Here is an 18,822-nt window from a genome sequence, read left to right as displayed (position 1 = left end):
ACCAAAAAGACAAGTTTTTCTGTATTTGCTGTTTCCATCGAATTCGCCCATTTAGAATAATTCAGGGCAGAGGGAGGAATCCTCCTCCAGCTCTGGGAAAGATTACTATAAAGATGTCTGTTATCTTTTATTAAATAGCCTCTGGTTATTCCAGTTGCTCAAATGCCTGTCCCCAAATCATGTTAGGTAACATCTTTCCCTGTAGCTGGGAGCCCAGCGTTTTCCTGCGGTGCTCACAGTGAAGGATTGCAGGGTGTGGAGGGCACAGCCCTCGCTGAGGACCAGCCCTGGGACAGAGACACTGGGGATGGTGAGAACATGAGGTGAGCCTTGTACCTGACCCCATATTTCTTTGGTGTCTGTAAATTTGCGGCCCCCAAGCCTCTCGTCTGGTCTGTCTCACTGGCTCCAAGGGTTGGGCTACGGCTCAGCCTTGCCATTTGCCGCCATCCGTGTGCCTTCAGCATCATTTAATGGAATCCTTTCTCTCTGCCACTCAGAGTTCCTCCATGGCTTCCCCCCGCGCGGTCGAGCTACCTGCAGGCAGCTCACCCCCGGCGCCCCTCCGCAGTTACATCTCCCGCCCTCTTCCTTCGCCCTTCAATCTCCGAGCACGCCATCTCGATCCCCCTTCACCACCCTGGCCTGGAAAGGATGCTCTCGCCCCCACCCCCATTTCATTCGGAAATGTCAGTCAGTGATGTCAGTCTCCTTGTGGAAACTACTTCTGCCCACTCTTGCAACAGCATCTGTCCCCTCTGTCCCCTCTCCATGCACTCTTGTTCCCTCCTGGCTCATGCCACAGTCTCTGATTCACTTGTCGTTTTTTTGTTTGCTTGTCTTTCGTCTGTCCCTACGCGGGACTGTCAGCCCCAGAGCGTGTCTCCGTGGGTCACGGGTTCCCAGTGGACCTCTCAGTGGGTTTGATCTTCTCCTCCTTCCTTATCACCTGTCTTCTCTTTCTCCATTTCTCCCGTAGTCTCTGCTCAGCCTTCTTCACCAGCCTCAGCTCCTTGGTCACACCCTTGTGGAAGCCTCTACCTTTGTGTGGGGGCTGGATTTAATGATTCTCTTCTAATAAACAGGATCGAGTAGGAGTGAGGGGGCGTCACTTCTGACATTAGGTGGTAAACGGACTGTGGCTTCCTCTTGGTGGCCCTCACGCGCTCTCTCTCTCCATGTCCTGCTGGCTTACGCTGGGGGAGCCATGTCTGAGCAGAGGCCCTTGTGGTGAGGGACCAAGGCCAATCAACTTGGACCCTCTCCCACAGTCAAGCAGATGACTTGACCACAGCTGTTGACCTGGAGCTGGAGGCACCCAGCTAAGCCCTGTACGGTACAGAAACCATGAGATAATACGTATTTGAAGCTACAGTGTTTTGGGATCGTTTGTTACACAGCAGTAAATAACTAATACACTTCCCTTGCTGGGTTCATAGCCCCCGTGGCCTTGATAGCCATTCTCAGTACCAATATCCCTGTATTTGTATTTCGTTTCTCGACTCCGTGCACTTGATCTTGCTACCTGGACATCTCATAAATGCCCCAAAGGCTTTGTGTTCAAGGCCAGACTCAACGCAGCCACTTACAAGCTCCATGCAGTGGCTCTGTCGCTGGTCCCCGGCTGCGTGCGCAGTGCCCGGCACATAGCAGATCCTCACTACGTGTGGGTCCAGTGAGTCCTCCACATCAAAGATTCGTGTCTCTGGTATTCTCTAGTGTGGCGAACGGGACAGTCCATTTAGCCACTCAAGTCAGACACTGGGATTTATCCCGGATCTTCTCACTTTACCTCATTCTCACATCTTGTCAGTCTCCAAGTTCCGTAGGGTTAATATTCTAAATATTTTTCAAATCTGCCTATTTCTCTACTTCCACTGCTTGTCATCGTCACCTGCCAAGGTCACAGCAATGGCCTAACTGGTTTCTCTCTCTCTCTCTTTTTAAAAGACTTTATTTATTTGTCAGAGAGAGCACAAGCAGAGGGAGCAACAGGCAGAGGGAGAGAAGCAGGCTCCCCACTGAGCAGGGAGCCCGATGTGGGACTCCATCCCAGGACCCCAGGATCATGACCTGAGCTGAAGGCAGACTCTTAACTGACTGAGCCTCGCCAGGTGCCCCTAAGATTTTATTTTTAAGTAATTCCTAAACCCAAGGTGGGGCTCTAACACAGAACCCCAAGATCAAGAGTCGTATGCCCTACCGACTGAGCCAGTCAGGCACCCCAAGAAATTCTTCATCTTGCTTACTCCACAGTGGGAGACCCAATCCATGTGTTGCTTGTTTCCTGAATGCTATTCCCGGTTGCATTATTTGTTCATCCCACCTACCTAGACAGTGGGTGGTCTTCAGGTTGGGGCTACATGTAGTAGTTCTTGTATGTCTCTGGTGACCATGGATGTGAGTCACTGCTGGTTTCTACCCAGGATGTGTGGGTGTTCAGTGTTAGACTATCCTGCCACACACTTGTCTGGAGAGCTTGCGCTGTTTCCCCTCCCACCATCTACAGATTCATCTTGTGTTTCTTGCCCTGATCGTAGGATCAGCCATTCTTCCAAAGGCCCTGATTCTTACCATTAGCTGATATTTTTTCCCCCACATTATAAAACATTCATGAAGGGGTGCCAGAGTGGCTCAATCAGTTAAGCATCTGACTCTTGATCTCAGGGTTGTAAGTTCAAGCCTTGCACTGGGCACGCTCAGCGTGGATTGGAGCCTACTTTAAAAAAAAAATTCACAAAAATTGAATTTTTGAAAACATAAAGTAAAAACAAATGGAAACTCTACATTTTTTTTTCACACCCAGGGAAGTAAAAATAATATGGCAGATTCTGTGCGAGACCACAAGACCTGTAGAGGGAGTCTGAGGGCTGGGGAGTGGGGGAGGGCGAGTGCAGCAGGATGAAGGGCTGTGCCACTGCCATTTGCTCCTGTGAGGGGCCCTTGGTAAGGGTCCTCCGGAGCTGAGCCAGGCAGGATGCCTTCTGAGTCCCCCTATCCCCACCTGTTTCAGGCTTGCGTGAGTGAATGTAACCTGAAACTCTACCCAAGACTGGGGGACAAGGTATGAGATAGGAGGTGTCAGCTGCAACAAAGGATATTTTGGGATGATGACACTCTCCTGGTTTCCTAAAGATGTACCAATCTCTAAAGAAAAAGTAACTTAATTCACTCTAATTTCCACACCAAAGGACCAGCTGGAGTGAGTCTTGAGCTATCCAGCCTAGTTTCACTAGAGTGTCCCCTCCCTGCCTGTCCTGTGAGCTGCCTTTAGCACCCAGTAAAGACAGTGTTCTCGAAGTTGGGACGTGGGTGCTCGGGGAACATATCCAGTCTATCCTATTAAGTTTGGGGGGTTTCTGGTCTTGGAGTCCACAGCTTGCCTGGCTGAGGCTGAAGCTGCTAGCCTTGACGATAGTGCAAGGAAGTGCTCGGTGTTGCTGCCTAGGAAGAAGCCGCTTGGCTTTTTCTGGAGCTTGCCCAGGGCAGGAAAAGGCCATTTCTGCTGTGATGGGCGGGCTGCCGGGTCAGCCATACGAGGGAATGTGCCATAGCTAAAACTCCAGCACGGAGACACTTGACCAGACTCTAGCAAGGCTTCCAGCAGCATACGGCTAGGATGACCCCAGCCCTGCCCAAGAAAGCTCAATGCTGCAGGGAGAATCTAGTGTTTGTTCCAGCCAACAGCTGACCTCCCTTTCTCAGAGCATTTACTAAAAAGGGTTTATTATTGCGAGTCTGTGTCCCTTATAACCGAGAAGCACCTGTCATGGGCCTGAGAGCCATTCTCTTGGAAGGACCTGGCCTCTGTCTCCCTTCTCCGTGGGAGGCTAGACTGCTGACTTCCATAACTGCCAGCGGCACACCTCCTGGCCCGGTCACACCCACACTGACGGGCTCTCTGTGACTGTTCACGACCCTGACTCTCGTGGGCCCTGCTCTCCCCCTCCCTCCTTCTCCCTTTAACACCCCAGTCACCTCTGCACAAACCAGACGGAGCTCAGCTCTTTCCCCTGCTGTCAGCAGTTACCGAATAAAGTCTGCTTTCGCTGCTTCGACGAATGTCTGGTGTTTTGGTTTTGACACAGCATGTTTTTTTCCTCTGTGTTTTTTTATATTGAACAAGGTACGTGTCACAGAGGGGGCAGGTCAGCAGCATATGCTATACTCCCGTTTTTGAAACAAAATTCAGAACAGGTGAGTGTCGGGGGCCGGGGGGCAGGACAGGGCGCCGGGCCCTCGCGCAGACAGCCTCAGTTTCCCCACGGGGGACGCCGACTCGAGGGTTCGTGGCTGTCCTCACCGTCCCGGCTGTGCCCGCGCACGACGCCCACAGGCGGGCGCCGCGAGAGAGCCGGGAAACCGGAAGTTGAGATGGGGCAGCCGGACGGGAAACGCAGGAACACCGGCCAGAGGCGGGCGGCAGCCGCGTGACCCTCCCCCTCGGCGGGGCTGTCCCTCGGGGGCGCGGACGAGAGCGCGCAGGTAAGGGCGGGGCCTTGGACAGGCGCACGGGCCAAGCCGTCGGGCGCCAGCCAATCACCGGTGGCTCCCGTGGGCGCGGGGGCGGGGCGGCGTCGTTGCCTGGGCGACGGGCGCCCGCGTCGGTGTTCGGCCGGCTGGGGGCTGGACCGTGCGGGCTCGTGGGCGTGGGGCGCGGGAGCGTCCCGCGGCTGGGAAGCCGGGCTCGTGCGGCCGCCTGGCGTCAGGGCACGGGGCCTCGGGCTTGCCTCGGCGGTGAGCGGGCCGCTGGCCGCGGGGGCGCGCACGCCCTGGACTCAGGGGCCCTGGGCGTTCTTAGTTATTTTCTTTAAAAAATTTGTATTCCTGGGGCCACACCTATCTGGTTTCCTCACCTGTCTGCTTTCCTTTTTTTCCTTTTCTCGTGGTTAACATTTGCTCTGCTGTTTACTCAATTATTTCTGTTTTTCTTGGCCTCTCTCACGTTCCTTTATTTACCCTTCTCTCCTTACCGCCAGAGCTCTGCATTACCCTGTCTCCAGCCTGGCTGAACGGCCTTAATTAGTCCACGCCCCCCCCCTTTCTTTTTAAACATTTTTTTCCCTTACATCTGGTGATTCTTTTTTCTAGTTTTTATGATTCTGAGCGTTTTTGTGGGATCGGAATCAATTCTCAGGCCAATCCCTGTGGGTAGATCATGATTTATTTACTGCCAGTGACCTCTTCTCAGGCTCAGTGAAGCCGCCAGATGCGGGAGGCTTTGCCCCGTCTGAAGCTCAGATAAGCGCCTCCACCCATCGTAGTTATCCTTGTGACAGGCCGCTGAGGTGAGTACCTCCCTGAACTAACTGGTGGCCCGCGAGCTAGACAGCAGGGGTTTTCTGCTGAAGTTGTATGGAGTTCTAAAATTTTTTATTTGAATCATCAACGTTTAAAAGTCGGGATATTTCACATATAAATCTAATTTTTTTTTTTTTGGCTTCTCTTGAAAAATCTTCAAGCTCTGGCAATATTGAGCCCCCAGCCGCCCCCTTTGAACAAAATAGGATTTCTTGAGGCCTCTGCGGCCCCTCCCCCACTACCAGCTTGCACCCAAATCACTGGTCATTTGTGGTGCTGCCTGCTTGCTGGAGACATTTAGGTTTTTGGTCTCTGCTTTCCTTGGTGCCTTTCTTCTTTTAGGGACTGCAGTTCCCACATAGCAAATGTGAACACCCTTCCTCCTAGACCTTCTCAGTCCTAGAGCCAGCCCTGGACGTGTTTCCTCTCATCTCCAAGAAGGGGCTAGTGTCTCAATATTGAGACTTCATTTGGTCTAGTTTAGGTGATCTCGTGGGTGGGATCTAAACTGCTGGGCTTCCCCAGCATCCCTGAAGTGGCCTTTTGTCTAGTAGAGAAACATTGGCCCAAGAATCAGGACACACCCACTGTTTTGGTACTCAGTGCACACCTGGAACTGACGTGGACTGACATGGCCCACCTCAGGAGTGAGTCCCCTTACTCTGGACACATGTTCCTTTTTGATGGAGAAACATTCACACACTGAGTAGTTGATCTTTTTCACAGCCCCCTGTGACTTCTCAGTTTATAGCTCTCTGGCTTGACAATAGTATTGACTTTTGCTACAACTCTGGACATCCCTCTTTACCTTGAGGATTAAAATGCCTGGAAATCCTGACCAGAGGCAAACCCCAAGGGTAATATTTTTTGTTTATCAAAGTGACAGTAGGATAGATCAGAATCCTAAAACATGTTTAACTCCAAAAGCAGAGTTGCACATTCAAAATGCTGCAGGGGCAAGTGGGGACTAAATGCAGCTATGGGACAGCAGCCTCCAAGTGTGGGGAATAGGGTTGCCCGATGTTCTGATTTTTCAAGAAAATTGATTTTATGAGACCTTTACTAGTTGTTAAATGTTGGAAAACTAAGTTTTAAAGAAGTTAAACCCCTGTGAGCCCACACAGCACACCTGTAGGCCGGCACAGGGCCAGGTGTGCCTGTCTTTCTGGGTGATTCCTGTGTCAGAGGATTCTGATGGCGGAAGGCCACGGGCTTGGGGAGGTTTCCCGGAATCTGACTCCAGAGCTGGCCCCACTCATCTCCTGAGACCCATCCCCTGTGCCCTGCTCAAGGGGGGAGATGGGTTTTTCACCGTAGAAATGAAGCAGTCTCTGCCCTCCATTTTGGGAGCCTCGGTTCTCAGGGTCCGAAGGGAAAGCCAAGACTGCACGGTGGAGTCTGGGACCCTACTGATGGCTGGGTCAGACCCCGTTACCCCTGTACACTCCCCAGCCTCGAGACAGAGCTGGAGAGAGGAGGTCTAGAGGAATTAGATAGGTCCCACATCTTTTCAGGGTGTGGGGCACAGGGGTGGGGGTAGGGGGGAGTTCCCAGGCCTCTTTCCTAAGTTTGCTCTTAGGGAGACAGAACTCCATGCTAGTCTTGGGGACAGCCCAGAGGACCTGCTCACCAGCCTGGGGGCCTTAGGTGAAATCCAGGAACGTCTCCACGGAGACACTGTAAGATCTTCAGAAGCCCTGAGTGTCGAAAAGGACCATCGTGCCCCTCTACCCGGGAAAAGTGCCCTTCCTTCTGTGAGAACAGTTGTAGTGCTCTCTTTGAAACGTCCAATGTCAGCATCCTTCTACAGAATTTATTTCCCCATTTTGGCGTCCCTGCTTTGCTGGTATCACAAGTGCACGCCAGGTAAAGCGATCGTGAGCTGGCAGTGCAGATCTAGGACTCGCCTCCCGGCCGAGAGCAGGTGCAGCTCCGCTCAGGACCCCAGACCCGGAACCCTTGAAGCTGGGAACCCTGTAGGGCTGCAGCTGCCTGGGGAACGGGATCTGGGAGGGACTTCCTGTTGTCCCTAATCCCAGTCTCCACCCGGCTCCCCGGCCCGGTGCTGGCTGTGGAGTCTCCCTTCCCAGGGGAGGGGGCCCCCACCACCCGAGGTGCCCCCTCCACCTCCACCTCGGTGAGAAGGGCACTGGGGAGGGTGCCTGGATCCCGAGATCCATGCGGGTGGCCGGCTGGCAGGAGGGGACGGGGTCAAAGGTGGACCGCTTAGGCTGGTGGGGAGGAAAGGGGGCCTGGACCCAGGTTCGGGAAGGGGAAGGACATGGCCCGTCCGGGCCCGTGGGCAGGATGGACCTGGCGGGAGGTTGCATCTGCAGGCTGCTCAGATTCTGGATCCCAGGCGGGGCCAGTCACGTTGAGCCCTGGGTGTGTGTGTCTTGCGCCTGGGAGACAGTGGGGCCTCGATTCTCCCGCTGAGCTGGCTGTGACGGGTACGGCCACACCCAGCACCTGTTTTGTAGGATGTCTGCAGACCTTTGGGCTCCTGATGGCAGGAGACAGATTCCCAGTCAGCCCTGGCTTTCCCTAACCGGGCTGCTCTGAGATGCAGAATTCTGGCTTAAAGTGACAAAACAGCATTCTGTTGAGCGAGGGACCAGAAAACATCAGAGAGAGTGAGGTGGTTGGAAGACATCTAGGAGGTTTTATTTCTGATTGGGACTAAGGTTGGATCTGGTCCTGCATGGGGATTTTCACAGTGCTTTAGCGGTGCCCAGGAGACGCTGGCTGATTTCTTCCTGCTCTTCCAGGCTCCTGGCCAGAAGCTGGAGGGGGCTTGGCCAACGAGAGGGAGAAACAGTTCAGCTGTGCTTTCTACCTCTGAGATAGAAATGTCTGCAGACGGCGGAGGCACCCGGGCTGCCCAGGACAAGGAGAGAGCTCGAGAGGTACGGACGGGGCGCTGGGTGAGGGACGCATGTCCTGGAAGGACTCGGAGCAGGAGGGGATTTTCAAGGCAAGGTGACTAGACCAGTGGAAGAGTTAGGCTCGCTGGGGTGCAGGGCTGGTGGATGGGGGTGATGGGAAGTGTTGAAGAGACGGTGGTACGACAGGAAGCGCCTTCAACCTGGGAATCGACAGCTACCAAACCGCTCTGCTTTGCCTGGCGAGTTCAGGCGTCAATTGGCCAGAGGCCACACAAAATAGCAAGGAGGCTGCATGGGTGTCCTCCTGGTGGGGTTGCTCTCTGAACAGTGCCCAGAGCATGCAGGGAAGCCTCAGTTTACCCTCCCTTCTGCTTAGGACCCCGTCTCCACTCTGTCTGGCCCTAAGTACCTTGTCCTTCATGTACCTGTTGCCCACGTCTGTAATTACAACCTCCAGGGGGTGGGGGGGAACCAGGGCCAATGGGCTTGGAATCAAAGGAATATGACTCAGCTGCAGCCAGGTGTGTGACCTTGGGCAAGTCCCCTGCCTCTGGGAACCAGGCGTGTCATCTATAAAATGTCCATCATGCGCCAGTTGTTCCCACCTGTCTCATCCAGGTGGTTGGGAGGCTCAGAGGAGGTAATTATTGTAACATGTAACATATAACACCCACAGCAACTAGAACCTGGGTCAGAGAAGCCTATAGCACCTCAGCTAGTATTTCCAGGGGTTGTAAGTTCAAATACAAATTAAGTGCAGATCGTCCTCGATTTAGGATGTGGTTCCAACCTAATAAACCCATTGCGAGTATCAGAAGTCGAAAATGCACTTAACACAGTAACTTACTGAACATCATAGCTTAACCTGCCTCCCTCAAACGCACTCAGAACACTCGTGTCAGCCTACAGTTGGGCAAAATGGCCTCACAGAAAGCCTATTTCACAATGAAGTGTGAAGTTTCTCATGTATTACACTGAATACTGCACTGAAAGAAAAATACAGTCAGTGTGTCGGTCGTTTACCCTCATGACCGAGTGGCTGACTGCGAGCTGCGGCTCCTGCCACCCGGCATCCCCAGGGAGGACCATGCTACAGATGGCTGGCCCAGCGGAAGATGCAAACTCATAATTGGAAGTACGGTTTCTACGGAATGCGTATGACTTTTGTACCATCGTAAAGTTGAGAAGTGGTTAAGTTGAGCTGTTGTAAGTCAGGGACCGCCCGTGTTAGTTGTCCCGTTTTCGTACCATAGAAGCACAAAGGAGTGTGAGCACTGTTTGTCGTCCCTTCCACTATGCCCTTGTAGTGCCCGCTGGGCCTCATACGTCCCTGACATTCTCTGCTGCTGTTGGATTCTGTCAACTCACACAGCAAAGTAGTAGTAATAATTATTGGCACCACTCTGTGTTTATCCAGAATGTTCCAGAGTGCACAGCTCTTTCTCACAGGTTATCTGTGCATGAGGCCGAGCAGCTGAGTCTCAGGGGCTCCCTGGCCTGAGGGTCTTTCCCTCTGAGACCCTGACATAGACGGAGGTTGGGGGTGGTGCAGGGAGAAGCCTGGCCAGTCCCTGTGCAGTGAGTGGATGACACCTGAGGCCTCACCAGGGGCTCCCAATGCAAAGGGAGTGGCTTTCCCAAAACTCTTGAGGTTTGTGGAAAGGCAGTGTGTGCTCCGGGTTGAGCAGCTAGTGAGGGGCCGGCCTGGGTTTGAGTCCTGGTTGCCTGACTCCAAAGCCCCTTCCTCACCGTCCCAGGGGGCTAGATCGGAGGCTGGTGTGAAGAAGTGGGGACCGGGTAGGAGGACCCTGGAAGTGCCATTGTGGGTGGTGCTGAAGGGTGAGCTGGGAGGTTTTCCTTCTGTTGGACCGAGGTGGACACGGGCCTTGGTACAGTTAGCAGTACCCTTGGGCTTTTTTCTCCAAACCCAAAAACTCAACTTCTTTGACCAAACTGAGTCAGGCTGGAAATGGCCCAAGGCCACATGCTACCTCCCTGTCATCTCCAAGAAATGGTGGCCCTGGGGTAGACTTGTGAGTCATGTGCCCTTGAGTTCCACTCCCGGCTGAGCGCTCACGGGCTCTGTGATCTTGGGTTGTTGTCTGATCTCTGAGCCTGGATACATCGGTTTCCTGTGTCTGTGGAACAACCAGAATTTATTCCCTTAGTTCTGGAGGCTTGAAACCCCAAATCACAGTGTTGGCGGGGCTCCCTCCCCAGCCTCTAGGAGGACAGTCCTTCCCTCTCAGCGGCTGGTGGCTCCAGGTGTTCCTTGGCTTCACCCCAGCTCTGCCTCCCATCTTCATGTAGCTTTTTCTGGGTTTCTGTGTCTTTTCCTCTTACAGGGACACCCGTCATTGGATTTAGGGCCTAGTCTAAATGCAGGATAATTTCATCTCAAGATCCTTAACTAATTACATCAGCAAAGACTTTTTTTCCCAAATAAGGTCATGTTCTGAGATTGTGAGCAGACATGAAATTTGGGGGGACACTCTTCACTCTGCTGCGCTCGGTTTCCTCAGTGTTGAACAGTAACAGTCCCCACTGTGGTGGGAGGTGTGAGGCTGGACTTGAGAAGAGGTGTCTGCTCTGTGGGCACCCGGCCAGCCTGCCCCTGGCCTGACCTCGAGCCTGCCTCCCTTACCTTGCTGCCCCGGCCTTGTGGAGGTAAACCAGGGATGTGGGGGTCCCCAGGGCCAGGAGAAGGAAGCGAGGCCAGTCCTTCGAGCTTTGCCTGGCATTTGGGCATGTGTGGCCCCTGCCAGGACCCTCAGGTGTGGAGCTCGGCTGTATCTCCCGTTCTCCGCCCAGGTGCTGATGGGGGCTGTCATTCCTAGGTTCCAGGTCGTGGGCATCCTGGTCAAGAAATGCTTTCTGAGTTGGAGGAGATGGTGCCTTTGGGAGGTGCTCGGGAGTCACCCCACATCAAGACAGAGCCGGAAGAGTCACACCCTGAGGGGGCGTCACAGGGGGATGGCGCTCCAGGAACGCCAGGCTGGCTGTCCCTAAGCCAGGGCTCTAAGGAGAAAGCTCTATTCCTGCCTGGTGGAGGTGAGAGGGATGGAGAGGGACGTGGAGAGAAGCGCTGTGTTGGGTGGCAGCTGTGGGGAGAGGCGGAGGCTCACAGCATAGGTGGGGAGGGCATGAGCTCTCCTGCCATGGAGATGCCCGGATGGCTGCCCACCTGCCCCTCAGAGGCCACTCCTGCATAGCCTCCGAGCCTACTGACTCCCGCCTTGGGTCAGGTCGGGGGTGGAGTTTGAGGCAGCAGTGGTGTCCCCGGTAAGCCAGGCATGAGTCCGCTCGGGGAGCGGCAGGGCCCCGCAGGATGAGGTGGCCGCACTGAGGATCTCTCTCCTCTCTCAGCCCTCCCGTCCCCCCAGATCCCCGTGCTCTCTCGCGAGGGGAGGACCAGGGACCGGCAGATGGCTGCAGCGCTTCTCACCGCCTGGTCCCAGGTGAGTGTCCCTGTTCAAGTGCAAGGCTGGAGGAAGAGCACAAGGATATGGAGGGACAGCATCTCAGATTGTGCGTCATCGTCTGGATCTGAGCGCCGGACCCGAGGGTGGGGGCCGGCGGGGGTGCGTGGAGTTCCCGAGCTTTGGCTGCAGTGCTGGAATGGGTCCTTGTCTTTGTCTCGTCTCTTCTGTTGTACACAACTGCTTTGTTATTGCGCCCCTGCAAAAGCCACCCTTGGGCGGCTGTCCCGCTTCACCATCAGATGCGAGGGCAGGCCTCAGGGCAGTGGGTTGGGGCCTGGGGGGTCGCCCTCCTCTTGGAGCCATTGAGCCCCTCCAGGGCATCCGGCCTGCCCTGGAGAGTGGGTGTTTTGTGTTGTTGCAGATGCCGGTGACCTTTGAGGACGTGGCTCTGTACCTCTCCCGGGAGGAGTGGGGGCGGCTGGACCATGCGCAGCAGAACTTCTATAGGGACGTCCTGCAGAAGAGGAACGGGCTGTCCTTGGGTAAGGGCCCGAGGTTGTGCCGGGGCGGCCACTTCCCAAGGCCCGATGCCAGAACCGGGGCCGTCCCGCCATCACCTCTCTCCCCGGGGCTTAAGCTCCTTCTCGTTGTTCATCTGGGCCGCTCTGTCCTGTAACTCCTTCCTGGTGAAGGATGTGTGCTCTGTGCTGACATGGGGACCAGGAGCCAGGTGTGGCTGCTCAGCACCGGAAAGGTGGCTGGAGCTCCTGGGGTTTGTATTTTATTTCATTTTAACTGGCTCAGATTTGAATTGCACTAGCCCCACGTGGCACGTGGCTGCTAGGCCGGGCAGCGCTGACCTCGAGGTGCTGCCCCTCGGTCCTTCTGCAGTGCTTAGTCTGCTCCTCGAACCCCACCTGAGAGGTGTGTGCGCAGAGTGCTTGGCTGCAGGGCGGGGCTGCCTGCGGGGGGACGCGGGGCCTGGTGCCAGCTAACCTCTCCAGGCCCTGCGCTGTCCCACCTACCCCGAGGGGCCTGTCCTCCTTTCAGAGGGGCCTTGGCTCCCTCGTTGTTTCTCCTGGTAAATAAAGTCCCAGCACTCTGACTTCTCTGTTTCAGACCCTGCTTTTGTTGGCAGAATTTAGTAGGAGGTCTTATGGAGAACTCCTGGGGCTCATTCACTCATCCGTCCAGTCTGTCTGTCTGTCTGTCCGTACGCACCAGGGGCACACTTGCTAGTCCAGGGGAGCCGGGGGCTCGGTCACTCCGCCCTTGACTTCGGTGGTGGGTCTCAGAGTCAGGATGGCTTACTCCTTTAATTATCCCAGGTTTTCTCACCACCCATCGTTAGCACTCCCCAGGGCCCAGAGAGGCAGGTCCAGGCAAGTCCTGGGACATCAGAGGGAACTCAGCACCCGTTTGCAGCCCCACGGCGAGCCTCACAAATGTCCTAAACCTGGTGGTGGGTCCAACACATTCCTTCCCTCCTGCAGGGTGTGGATCAGGGCATGGAGGCTGGGCCTCTGCTCTCTCACTGACTTGACCAGAATCCCCAGGCCCTTGCCCCAGGGGACCTTGCCAGGGGGCTTTGGTCCCTGACTTCTGGGTGGCTGGCACCCCTGGCCTCTTCTCCCAGGCCCTCCCACTGGGTTTTGCTCCACCCACTGCCCCTCCCCCAGGAACCCTTTTTGCCCCTGGCCTGGGAAGGTACAGGACTGGAGACATTGCTGGGCCCGCTGCTGGGGGCCTGTGTGATGAGGGGGTGGGGGGTTGTTGGCAGCTGACCTCCTGGCCCGTCTCTTTGCTCCTGGTGCTCGTTCAGGGAGATGAGATGGAGCCCAGCTCAGCCTGGAGAGAGTATGTCTGGCAGTTACCCTACAGTGTGCTTCCTACAGAGGGTTGGACGCCTGACCCCAAGTGATTTTTCAGCTTATGTTGTTTTATCCCATGTTTGCAGAGCTGACTCCCTACTTCTGCCTCTTCACTTGGCAGGTGGGGGCGGGGGGTGTCTGTTGCTGTGCAGCCTGGAAGTTCCGCGATTGAGTGCAGCATCTCTTGTCTCTTTTTGGCCAGGATTTCCCTTCAGCAGACCTTTCTGGGCCTCCCAAGGACAGGGCAAGGGTGAGACCTCGAGCTCGTGCCGGCAGATGGGAGATGAGGAGGAGATGACAGGTGCGTGCAGAAGTGGCAGGTGGGCAGGCGCCATGGCACGGGGCAGTGGCGTCATTGCTGCCACTCCCGGGTGCCCCTTGTCAGCACGGGCTGTTTTCTGGGGTGCAGACGCGTGCCAGGGGCAGGGCTGCCAGCTTCCTGTCCTCTCCAGGGGGTGGCTTTTCCGTCCAGGATCCTCGCTCTTATCTCCTTTCCAGAATTTCCCTGGGTCCCTCACGGAAGTCTCTCTCTTGCTGGAAACTCTCTTTCTCTAGGAGCCATTGAGGTGGGCAAGGAGGAGCCGGCCCCATCCCTGGCAGCCCTTGGGGACGTGAAGTCTTTCAGAAGCAGGGTGGGGAGAGCCCAGGGGGATGTCCTGCAGTGCGGGCAGCAAGCAGGCAGAGGCCAGAGCTCAGGGCCAGCCAAAGACGATGGGCAGCCGGGTCCCCCGGAGGAGAGACAGGCGAAACTAGCCCCGCCCGACGCCAGCCTCACCAAGGCCCAGGAGGGCCACCTCCCAGAGAAACCCAGAGAGGAGCGGACGGGCACCCCCGAGAGCAGCGAGGAGGGCCTGGCTCCCGACGGTGACGCCAGCAAGAAGACCTACAAGTGCGAGCAGTGCGGCAAGGGCTTCAGCTGGCACTCCCACCTGGTGACCCACCGGCGCACGCACACGGGCGAGAAGCCCTACGCCTGCACGGACTGCGGCAAGCGCTTTGGCCGCAGCTCACACCTCATCCAGCACCAGATCATCCATACGGGCGAGAAGCCCTACACCTGCCCCTCCTGCTGGAAGAGCTTCAGCCACCACTCGACGCTGATCCAGCACCAGCGCATCCACACGGGCGAGAAGCCCTACGTGTGCGACCGCTGTGCCAAGCGCTTCACCCGCCGCTCGGACCTGGTCACCCACCAGGGCACCCACACGGGCGCCAAGCCCCACAAGTGCCCCATCTGCAGCAAGTGCTTCACGCAGAGTTCGGCCCTGGTCACCCACCAGCGCACCCACACTGGGGTCAAGCCCTACCCGTGCCCCGAGTGTGGCAAGTGCTTCAGCCAGCGCTCCAACCTCATCGCCCACAACCGCACGCACACGGGCGAGAAGCCCTACCATTGCCTCGACTGTGGCAAGAGCTTCAGTCACAGCTCACACCTCACCGCCCACCAGCGCACCCATCGCGGCGTCCGGCCCTACTCCTGCCCCCTGTGTGGCAAGAGCTTCAGCCGGCGCTCCAACCTGCATCGACACGAGAAGATCCACACGACGGGGCCCAAGGCCCTGGCCATGCTGATGCTGGGGGCGGCGGGGGCTCTGGCAGCACCCCCGCCTGCTCCCACTTAGGAGCCCAGGAGGAGGGGTGGGCTGTGGGGGAGGTTCGAGGGCAGTGTGAGAAGGGGCGTGGGAAGGGAGTGGGAGGTGCTGGCATGGGGTGGGGCATGGCAACACAGGAGTGAGGGCGAGGTGCGGGCACGCTAGCTACGAATTAAAGGCCTTGGAATTCCAGCCACAGCTTACGCTCTGTCTTGTGGGGCCCTGGTGGTGAGTCTGAGGTGGGGGCCTCCAGGGTCAGCCAAGTCAGCATGGCTGAGGCGTCTCTGAGTCACTGCTGTTGGGCCTTGGGTACTCTCCTTCCCAGCCTTGACCTGACTTGGGGCCATTCCAGAGCCATCAGGACCATAAGTCTACCAGCAAAGTCTTCTGGGCACGGAGAGGTTTCCAGACCTGAAGCCAGCCAGCCACTTCTGAGGCTGTGGATCCCCTTGAAGGGTCAGCCTGCTACTACTGCTGCCATTACCGTTGTCCCCGGGGCATTGCCCACTGAGCCCAGGACCCTCCTTTGGCTCTTCTATTTGGGAGCTGGAGCAGGGCTGAGCCAGCTGGGAACTCATGCTCTTTGTCTGCAGCCCTCACTGTCTCTTGTCTCACGCACTGGAGGCCTGTTTTGTGACTGGACTTTTCCATGTGTTTCCACTGGGACGCAGCCATAATCCAGTGAGGATTCCTCCTTAACCAGGGACCACTGTCCCTCCTGGTGCCTTCTGAGGCTGCCGCCAGCAACCTTTGCTACGTTTTACTTCCTTGGCCTCTTTGTACATGTCCTTTATAATTTGCCCTGCCTGCCCCTGTCTGGCTTTTTTACTCTTGGCCTTCTGTTTTTTGACCTCTGTACTTCTGTTTCCCATTTTCTTTTTTCCTGGGGTGGGATGGGCTCAGCCTGCTGCTTATCCAAGATTTGCATCTCGGCTCCTAAGATGACATTGGGTTCTGACACCAACTGACCTTGGGGACATCTGCATGTGGGAAGCCGTTGAGACTCCACCTGCCTCCCTGGATCAGGGGGCTGGCAGGGTGGCTGCAGCCCCAGCTGGCTCCTGGCTCCCAAGGGAGTTTGAGCAGGAGAGGGGACTGATGATAATAATAGCTGCCAGTCGAGCAGCTGCCTGGCCAGGTGTGGGGCCAAGTGCCACGTATATGTTGCTTCTAGTCTCCACAACTCTGAACAGTGGACTCCATCCCAGTCTTACAGATGAGGAAACAGCTGAGAGAGAGGTCCAATAACTTAGCCAACAACCAGAAAGCTGGAAGCTGGGGTTCAGGTCCGGGGATTTCATTGTGTAAAGAATACCCCTGTTTCCATGCACCCCAATCACTACTGTCTATTGCATGTTACGAGGTGGGGGCTGTCTAGAAAGAGTAAGACAGACTGTAGACTTGACCTTCAGGGCTGCTGGACTCAGCCGGAGATGGCAAGTTGGGGAGCACGTCATCAGCCAGATGCCAGGCAGCTGCTGACTAGTGGGAGCCCAGGCAGAGCTTGGTTATGTCTGGCAGGTCTCAGTGGGATCTAGGGTTGGGTTGCAGGCAGGACTGGTTGAATTAGATGGCTGTTTCTTGAAGACGTGAGAAAGCTGTTTCCTCCTTTCAGCTTGTCTTCATAGCTCCGGTCTCTCAGTCAGAAATGGTATTTCTCAGTTGGCTCAGTGTAAGGGACTGAGGGGGAGGGGTTGTTCGCATAAAGCAGGCTTGCTGCTTCCAGGAGCTTGTTTTCTGATAAAAGATGCAGGAAGGACACTTGCTGTAACAGTACTGGGAGCTTTGGTCACTTGGTACACGCTTAGCCCAGAGTACTTATTTGCACAGTGGGTATTCATTTGCTTCCTTGCCTTTTGGCCAGTGTGCCAGGACTTGAACCACTCAGAGATCTGTCGAGTGAGCCAGGGTATCATTTAAAGACTCTACTCTGGCTTCTGAGGAACTTAGAGACCTGGAGAAACTGTTCCCCTTTTCATAGCACCGTGGAGAGGAACATGATTCCAAGGACCCCATGGGTCTCAGTCCACTTCTCCCTAGAGACCCATCCAGAGGCCACCATTCTGGGATAGAGCTGGCGAGAACATTTTATGAGCGGACCTTGGGAATTTAGGAAACATCTGACAAGAACTAGGACCGCGGAGGTAGTGGAGATGTGGAAGGGCCTAGCGTGTGAGCCTGAAGGGTGTTGTGGCTTGGTGGGTGATGGAGACGTAGCTGACTGGGCGGAGGGACACCAGGGAAGGGTCTTGGTGTCTCTGGCCTGCCTCCTCCCGCCGTCTGCTGACACCTGACCTCCCAGCTTCTTGGCCTTGGAGAGCCCCACCTGGTTGCTCACGCTTCACCTGCGCCTGCGCCGTCAGAGGGAGGGCGAGGGCAGAGGCGGGGAATCTTCCCGGTGGGCTGCCCACCCGCTCCCCGTGCGGCCCCAAGGCACAGCCCAGGTCCTTGCAGCAGGGGCTGAGGGCCCACTGGCCCTGCTGCCCTCCCCGGGCCGGGGGCGTCTCCCGCACTTGGGTGACTCCACGGGCTAGCGAGGCGCCTCGCAGCGAGGAGGATGGGCTTCCGGAAGGCCCCGCCCCACCAGCTCCGCCTTTCGCCGATCGGGGGCGGGGCGGGGCGAGGGGCGGGCTCCAGCAGAAGCAGCCAATCACGACTCATATTCTCCCCACCACTCCCCAAGCTGCACGGTTGCCAGGCAACATCCGAAAATCTCCGCTAGACGCTTTCTCTCTTCCCCTCTGCCCGATGGCACTTGCCGAAGGGACCAACGACGCGGGGCTGGACTCCTGACCTCGCCAACCCCCTAGCCTTCACAGCCGGCCCTGGGCCTACCACAGAGATGCCAAGCCTCCTGCGGTTCTAGAGGGGCGCGGGCGAGGGGCGGAGGGCCCCGGCCAGAGCCGCTTCCGGTTTCGAACTCCCAGCGCCGGCACCTGGTTGCTGGCTGGGAATTCGAGGAGCCCGATCCTGGCAGCCACCTATGGCCCCTGCACACCTCCCGCCGGCGCTCTAGCATCTTCCGAGCCCTGGAGCAGGGCCTGACAGTGGTGCTGGGGAGAGCCGGGCGCGGGAACGGCCTGAAGGGAGACCGCGGGCCTCTTGGGGGCCGGGGGAGCCGGGGAAACTGAGGTAGCCAGTGCGGGGGGAGTGGGGGTGGCTCTGTGGAGCGTGCGGAGGGAGGGAAAGGGCAGGGAAACGTTAAGTAGAGGCTTTGCTGAGTTCACTTACTCGTTTTTCAAATACGAAATGAATGCCTGCGTTCCAGGTTCTTTGCTAAACATTGAGGACTGCGCGATGACAAAGCCAGACAAGATCCTCGCCCTCACGGAGTTCCGGTCTGGTGAGGGAGACTGATAAGCAGATAAGTGACACAAACATTGCTTTCAAGTAGTGACAAGTTCCAAAAGAAATGAACGGGTGAAGCGATGGAGGATGTTAGGAACGGAGTGTCAGAGAGGCACCTTCAAGGCGGGAACAATTTTTTTTTTTTAAGATTTTATTTATTTATTTGACAGAGAGAGAGGGAACACAAGCAGGGGGAGTGAGAGAGGGAGAAGCAGGCTTCCCGCTGAGCAGAGAGCCTGACACAGGGCTTGATCCCAAGACACTGGGATGATGACCTGAGCCAGAAGCAGATGTTTAACCAACTGAGCTACCCAGGCACCCCCCCTTTTTAAAATATTTTATTTATGATTTTTAAAATTTTAATCAAATGGGAATATTACGTACAAGTTTATATTGATAAATT

At 56.2% G+C, this 18,822-nt stretch overlaps 1 protein-coding gene across 2 annotated transcripts; it reads left to right on the top strand.

The window, feature by feature from the left end:
• The first annotated feature begins 4,762 nt into the window (after positions 1-4,762).
• ZNF205 (zinc finger protein 205) lies at positions 4,763-17,365 on the top strand. 2 transcript variants are annotated; one of them, XM_045784483.2, is made up of 7 exons: positions 4,763-5,288; positions 8,070-8,207; positions 11,024-11,237; positions 11,553-11,644; positions 12,030-12,150; positions 13,682-13,780; positions 14,035-17,365. In XM_045784483.2, the coding sequence occupies exons 2-7, from the start codon at positions 8,151-8,153 to the stop codon at positions 15,099-15,101; spliced, it is 1,650 nt and encodes a 549-aa protein (XP_045640439.1). In that variant the 5' UTR covers positions 4,763-5,288; positions 8,070-8,150; the 3' UTR covers positions 15,102-17,365. The 2 variants fall into 2 exon arrangements, with proteins under 2 accessions (XP_045640439.1, XP_045640440.1); XM_045784484.2 differs by lacking the exon at positions 4,763-5,288 and adding an exon at positions 7,321-7,438 and having other exon boundaries at positions 14,035-17,364.
• Positions 17,366-18,822: the final 1,457 nt, after the last annotated feature.

The sequence above is a fragment of the Ursus americanus genome, chromosome 2 (genome assembly GCF_024610735.1).
Source record: "Ursus americanus isolate L20-20 chromosome 2, mUrsAme1.1.p, whole genome shotgun sequence".
Lineage (NCBI taxonomy): Eukaryota > Metazoa > Chordata > Mammalia > Carnivora > Ursidae > Ursus > Ursus americanus.
The sequence above is the reverse complement of the archived record's forward strand: the minus strand, read 5'-3'. Positions and strand labels throughout refer to the sequence as shown.